General features: G+C 44.2%; 1 protein-coding gene across 1 annotated transcript in view; it reads left to right on the top strand.

The window, feature by feature from the left end:
* LOC103802601 (cell division cycle protein 16 homolog) overlaps positions 1-5,470 on the top strand; it is a gene marked incomplete at its 5' end in the record, with an annotated part of 6,235 nt that extends 765 nt beyond the window's left edge. Inside the window, 3 exons of the mRNA XM_009075099.1 lie at positions 2,457-2,592; positions 3,722-3,812; positions 5,040-5,470. Of these exons, the coding sequence (XP_009073347.1) occupies positions 2,457-2,592; positions 3,722-3,812; positions 5,040-5,305 (493 nt within the window). The remainder of the gene's footprint in view (positions 1-2,456; positions 2,593-3,721; positions 3,813-5,039) is intronic.
* Between the last annotated feature and the right edge of the window lie 1,807 nt (positions 5,471-7,277).

The raw sequence follows: 7,277 nt of genomic DNA, 5'->3' as shown, positions 1-7,277 counted from the left end.
GTGGCTGCCCCAACCCTGGCAGTGTTCACAGCCAGGTTGGATGAAGCCTTGAGCAACCTGCTCTGGTGGGAGGTGTCCCTTAAATTCTATGATTCCATGCTTTAAGTAACACAAAGGTGGTTTTGTGCTGATTAATTGCTTGGATCCATACTGACATCTTTTTTTTTTCCTTGATGTGAAAGATTCAAGGCCATTAACACAGCAGGGAAGTATTACTTTATAGGGTTTTGTTAGAACAAAACTATTTCATATTTCCATTCCATGAAGAGAAAAAGTGCAAAGTACAAAAGCTTTAACAGTTTTAACACAAAGAAACCTTTCCTCATTAATTACCTTAATCTGGTTTTACCCAGTGTTTTCTTCTCTTCAATCAACACCATCTTTTGTTGTTTTATTTTTTTGGTGTCATGATTTTAATTGTCTAATTGGTGTATTTTGTTTCAAAGCTGCTAATGAGAATGTGATTATGGTAGATAAAAGTTGTACTTCTGCTTTGGCTTTGGTAGTAATTGCTTTGTGCTCCAATTGCCAATTAGTCTTCATTTTCATTATGAAACAAGGACATACAACAGTTACTCCTTGTGCCAAGATCAAACAAAAGGCACTACTTCTGGAGGCTGTTCATGGGGATAATTGCAGTGTTTTCACACACTTGTTTTGATTGTGATGACTAAGTTAGTAACTGTTTACATGGCACTTTGCACAACTTGTAGGGGATTAGTTATTCAGGTTCAGAAAGCAAATGGAATATGTTTTTGCAACCATCGTGCAGGAAAATTAAGTTGACAGTTCAGGCAGCTGTAAATATGCTTTGGCAACTTAAAGAAGTCTGTAATAACTATTTCAGTGGTGTTTGGAGTAGATGATATGGCTGTTAGGAAAGAACTCACTGGTGAGGCCACACCTTGAATCCTGTGCTCAGTTCTGGGCCCCTCAGTTCAGGAGGGACATTGAGGTGCTGGAGCAGGTCCAGAGAAGAGCAACGAGGCTGGTGAAGGGACTGGAGCACAAGTGCCATGAGGAGAGGCTGAGGGAGCTGGGGGTGTTCAGCCTGGAGAAGAGGAGGCTCAGGGGAGACCTTCTCACCCTCTGCAACTCCCTGACAGGAGGTTGGAGTCAGGTGGGGGTTGGTCTCTTCTCCCAGGCAACCAGCAGCAGGACAAGAGGGCACAGACTCAAGCTCTACCAGACGAGGGTTAGGTTGGATATTAAGAACATATTTTTTACAGAGAGAGTGCTCAGGCATTGGAATGTGCTGCCCAGGGAGGTGGTGGATTCACCATCCCTGGAGGTTTTCAAGATGAAACTGGATGTGGCACTTAGTGCCATGGTCTAGTGACCACGGTAGGGTTGGACTCGATGATCTTTGAGGTCTTTTTCAACCTGGTTGATTCTGTGAGTCTCTGAACTTACTGGATATGTGTCTACTCACTGCATTGCATGGCTTAAATTGGGAAGCAGCACATTAAAGCAACAGTGGGACAGGTAAATACTAGGAGTGAAAATGAAATCATGTGAAAGGTTTCTGCAGCAAGCAAACAGCTGCATCTTGTTTCTGCCTCAGCTGTTCCTTGGTGCTCTCTAGCAACTTCATGTGTTTCTGTTTGCACGATTTCCTTAAACCATAGGCATTAAAACTTCTCGTGAGTAGATGATTGCTTGATTTATTTCTAGCAACTTGGAACTAGGATGACAATTGTGACAATTTAATTGCTCTGAGAAATGTCATAGTGCATATTTAATCCTTGCTTTATAAAATAACATGCAATAATCAGTCTAATTAAGAGATAATTTTCGAAGAAAGAGTGACTTGAGGCCTTGAGCAACCTGATCTAGTGGGGAGGTGTCCCTGCCCAGGGCAGGGCATTGGGACTAGGTGATCTCTGAGGTCCATTCCAACCGTTAAATTCTGTGATTCTGTGACTGGTATTTGAAAGGAGTTATGGATGTGTGTAAACCTCCTTTCCTGACAGAGAGTGTAGCAAAGTGGAATTGACAAAACTACCAGTGTATGTAGCACTTAAGGGTGGTGAAATTTCTGCCCAGAGAGCTTTTCTCACTTGGAATGATGCATGACTTAGTCGCCTGTTGCTCTTTACTCCCCCAGGGAGGCAAATGAAAGCTACAGAAAGAAAGCTAATGTTACAGTGAGCAGCATTAAACATCTGAAGCAATTTACCACATGAGATGACTAAGATATCTCCAAATGGGGCCTAGCTGTAGGCAGCTCCTTGGCCACATAAGGAGTGCAGGGATTTCTCATTTACCCTGAAGAAGAAAACTGGCAATATCCATGAGCATTTTGTACATTCTGTTATGTTCAGAGGATGAAGCAATAACTTTTGAGGTCTTGCACGATTGTGTGTCACTGAGCTATGGAAAATACCAATGGAATGCTGTAAAAACACCTTTCACTCTGAGACTTGTAACAGATCTTCTGTGTTTAACCCTACCAGGAAATATGAAGAAGCCCTGGAATATCATCGCCAGGCTCTGGTGTTAATCCCTCAGAATGCTTCTACCTACTCTGCCATTGGCTACATCCACAGCCTCATGGGCAACTTTGAAAGTGCAATCGACTACTTTCACACGGTATGTTGCTGCCATTGGTTCTGTGCTGCTCACAGACTGATCTCCTGCCTCCTTCTGCTTTGGGTTTGGGTTTGCAGTGCTGGTGGCACAGCTCAGTGGGAGCCAAGAGTGTGCACAGGTGGCCAAGGAGGCCAAGGGCATCTTGTCCTGGCTCCAGCAGAGTGTGGCAGCAGGACTAGGGCAGTGCTCATCCCCCTGCACTGGGCACTGGGGAGGTCCCAGCTCAGTGCTGTGCTCAGCTTTGGGCACTCACTGCCCAAAGGCCATTGAGGCACTGGAGCGAGTCCAGCCAAGGGCAACGAGGGCAGCAAAGGGCTGGAAAACCTGTGGGATGAGGAAGGGCTGAGGGAGTTGGGTTTGTTTAGCCTGGAGAAGAGGCTCAGGGGTGACCTCCTGGCTCTCTGCAAGTCCCTGCCAGGGTTGGAGAGAGGTGGGGGATGTGTGTCCTGCCATGGCTGCAGGGAGAGGACTAGAGGGAATGGCCTTGAGCTGAGCCAGGGCAGAGTCAGATTGGGTGTGAGGAGAAATGTTTTCCCTGTGAGGGTGTTGAGGCACTGGGATATTGCCCAGGGAGGGGGTGGAGTCACCATCCCTGGAGGTGCTGAAGTGGCATCTGGATCTGGCACTGGCGGATCTGGTTTAGGGGTTCCAGCAGTGACAGGTTAATGGTTGGACTCAATGATCTTAGATGATTCTATGATTTTTTCCAGCCTCCAAATTAGTGGGGTTTTTATAATATTTTTTTTAGAAAATCTTCTTGCAATTTCTCTTGATTTGGTAAGAAGTAGCCTCTGGCAAACTTTAAATATGATAATTGCAATACCCATTTTATGTCCATTATCTTTTTATGCTTGCAGCTGAAATAATTTGCAATGCTTCCATCCTATGCCTTGAAAACGAAATGTTACAATAAGTGCAACATATGTTACATTTCATCATTTGTGAATGGCTCTGTCTCTCTGTCCTTTTCTCGTTTTCTTTTCATGCTGTGTTTGCTTACTCCTTCAGCCAGTTCATATGGCAGTGTTGCTTGGGTTGTGCTTGTGGCTTGCTGAATCATTGCAGTCTGAAGATGGAAATGGTTTTGTTTGCTGCTGAATACTTTGAACTGTTTGGGTTTTTTCCATAGGCCCTTGGTCTCAGGAGGGATGACACATTCTCGGTCACAATGCTTGGACATTGCATAGAGATGTACATTGGTGATTCTGAAGCCTATATTGGTAAGTCTTTAGCTTCTGTGACTCCTAAAGCCATCAGGTCCTTGGAGAGGTGTGTTATTCTGATCTCAAGACTGACTATCTGCCATTGCCTAGTTAACTTACCAAGTGGACTATGTTTTTGTTTGGGTTTTGTTTGGTTGGTTTGTTTTAATGGCTAAATGAGTCAGAACTTCTCAGCAGCTGCAGAACACCACTGGTTTTTGGGAGCACCATGTCATTGAATTCTCAGCAGTATAAAGAAAGGAAACACTTTGTCACTGAAGGTGTTGATGGTTTCTGTTATGGAAAACGCTGATTTCATAGAATCATAGAACCAACCAGGTTAGGAAAGACTTCCAAGGTCATCGAGTCCAACCCTACTGTGGTTACTAGACCATGGCACTAAGTGCCACATCCAGTCTCATCTTGAAAACCTCCAGGGATGGGGAATCCACCACCTCCCTGGGCAGCACATTCCAATTCCATCTGTGGCAGCTTAGACATGAAAGGGAATGGAAGAAGGATAAAATGGAGTATGAAATTAGGAAGTCAGAGCACTAATGCTGCTGTAGAGCTAAATGTTTTCACTATGGCCAAAGTTGGTTCAGGATAAATTCTTCTGACCCCTAAAGCTTTCCATATGGGGGGGAAAATGTGCTTCATAACAGTAATACATTCTATTTCGATAGCTTTAAATCTTCTCTAATAGTTTTCTGCCCCCTCAAAACCTTCACAGTGACAGATCTCTGCTCCCTTGAACTTAGTGATTTGTCTGTGGTGACCACAGTTGATGTCCTGTCAAGCATGTTAATAAGGCTGAAGCCTTAACAGCAAAAGACATCTGTGTGCTCCAGTGCTTTTCCTGCACATTTTTCACACAACTAAAGCAGCTGTTTCTTCTCAGTCCTGCCTTGCTCCATCTGTAGTCGTGGAACACATCTGGAAGAGGCATGAAGCCATGTGATGTGCATCAATGCAAACCAATAACTTAAACAAGAAAAATAGCCCCTTGGAGAACTGGGAAGGGAATTGGCAGTTACTTCTCAGGACAGACTTTTGAGCTTGAGTTGTACTACTTGTACTGTGCTTTTTTCAAAGAGGAGGCTGCTGGGTTTTTCAGAACAGCAGCAACAGCTCCCTGATGGTCTGAGCACAGAGTTAGAGCAGTTTCTGGATGATAGTTTCTTTGAGATGCACATTTGGGAGTGTTCCTTTGGAATAAACTGCTGGTTTATCTTATTTTCCTAGGAACAGAGATCAAAGACAAGTTAAGATGTTACGACTTCGACGTGCACACGGTGAAGACATTGAAGAACATCATTTCACCTCCCTGGGATTTCAGAGAATTCGACATCGAAAGACAAACTCTGGATGAAAGTGGCATAGTACCATTAGAGACATCCAATCAGAGGAAAAGCACAGACACCAGTCGCCCTCTGGAAGAAACATTTGAGATTGAGATGAATGAAAGTGATATGATGTTAGAAACGTCCATGTCAGACCACAGTACATGACCATAAATGCTGGTAGAGAGCTCATTTTGGCTAAGTCTAGTATGTTTGGTTTAGCATTTCTGTCATGGTGTTTGACTTCCAAGAATTGGCTATTTTTTATAAGGATCCCAACTGCTATGTACTTACCACTGGGAGTTTTATAGTTCCTACTTCATAAATATTCCTCTCCTGATACCACTGTCATGAATCCCCAGCTGGATCAAGAAGACTTTGTTGCACTGGTGCAGGTCATAGTGTTGTAGTGTACAGGGTATTGGTTATTTTGCATTGCCAAACATGAAATCAAGTTTGGGACACGACTGCCCTTGGAAATTTAGGGGTATGGAATGAGGAAGAGCCAGGGGAGGAGTCTGTGCTTTAACAGCAAGCTCATGTGCTCTCACTCTTGAAATCTGGTTAGGTCCAGGCAATCCCATTGCTTTCCTAGGAGCACCAACACAGCAGTGGTGAGAAGTCTGGTTCCATCCCAGTGACAGTGGGGATTGTTCTGTGGCTCCACAGAGGGAATCAGAGCTGCCTAAGCTTCCCTTCCATATATTAGGACATATGGATTGGAGCCTGTGTTGAGTGCAGAATTCAATGCCCAATCCCATGTGTTCTTAGACATTAGAAAGTAAGGTGAATAGGAATGTTTTACTTCTCAGTTCTAAAGCACTTCACCCAAGATTCTCCTGAAAAACATGGGATGAGCCCTGAGTCTTGAGTAGGAAATTATCCAAGCAGAGTGTTGAAAAATGAATCATTTAGGGAGCATATGCATCTCATGGCCAGAGTCAGATCTCTCCTTCAGTGTGGCTGGCTAAGAAGGTTCTCTCCTTTCAGAACGTGGCAGTTGGTGTCCAAACCAGGTCCAGGTGACTTCTTTGAGGTACACAGGATTTTTCCTGGACACTCTGGAAGACTTTCTAACAAGTGTGTCTTAACAGCTACTCTCTTAGACAGGTCTCATCCTTTATAGGATCTTCTGCTGGTTATTTCTACCTCTGTGCTTATGTGTGTCCTGAATGACTTAACCAAGACCATCTCCTGGCTAAAGTGACAGCAAAGACTTGTTGCTTCACACAGAGCAGCCAGGAGGATATTGCCTAGAGATTCTGCAAGAGCCAGACTCCTTTTTTCTCTCTAGCATTATCATTTTTAATCCAGCCTATGAAAATCTAGTTTTCTCTTAAGACATCATGGCACTTTCTACATGGAAGTTGGCAGAACAGTCCTCTAGCAAATCAGGCCTTTTGTCTATTGTCAGACATGGATGTAAGTCTTGTGTTGTTTCCTTGTTTCTATGTCTCTACTCTTTCCATTGACAAAATAGCTTTAAGGATGGATAAAAGTTCCAATTTCTTCCTGCACTCTCCAGTTAAGATCTGATGGGATGTTGGTTTATAGTGTTCCTGCCTGTAGGAATAGACTTAGCCTCATGCTACTTCCTCAGCTACACGTGTTTGTGTGGTTACCTTGGGAATGAAATCAGGGAACCAGACCAGCTGCAGGCAGGTTACAGCTTGTGAACTGGTTGGTGATGTGTGTCTCTCAGACAGAACTTGAAGGAAAGTTTCTCTCTCCTGTTCAGTGTTCTGATCTGCTCTTATTCTGTCCAAATCTCTGCCATTTTTACTGGCAGCTCCTGCTTGCCCTGGTCTTCTGCCCCTCCCAGCACCTGTCCTGCTCCAGTCCTGCTCTTGCCTAGACTCTGCTTCCTAGATAATGCTTGGTGCCTTCCTGGGTTATGGTGACATTCACCCTGGCTCTGGTTGCATTGAGTACTGTCCTTGTCCTCATGAGGTCTTTGGTTGTTAATTTTGACTTCAAGTTTCTGATTCTTGCTTCAAGTCTTTGCCTCACTTGGCGTTGGCTGCAGGGTACAAGGGTCCAGGACTGTCACCTTGAGTGGTTTATCAGTATGTCCCCAAAAGAGATCTCCTTACTCTGTCCAGTATCTTCATCTCTCTCTTGCAAGGGTCAGTCTTGTTGT

The sequence above is a fragment of the Acanthisitta chloris genome, unplaced genomic scaffold (assembly GCF_000695815.1).
Source record: "Acanthisitta chloris isolate BGI_N310 unplaced genomic scaffold, ASM69581v1 scaffold35955, whole genome shotgun sequence".
Classification (NCBI taxonomy): Eukaryota; Metazoa; Chordata; class Aves; order Passeriformes; family Acanthisittidae; genus Acanthisitta; species Acanthisitta chloris.
This window is presented reverse-complemented; position numbering and strand designations above follow the sequence as displayed.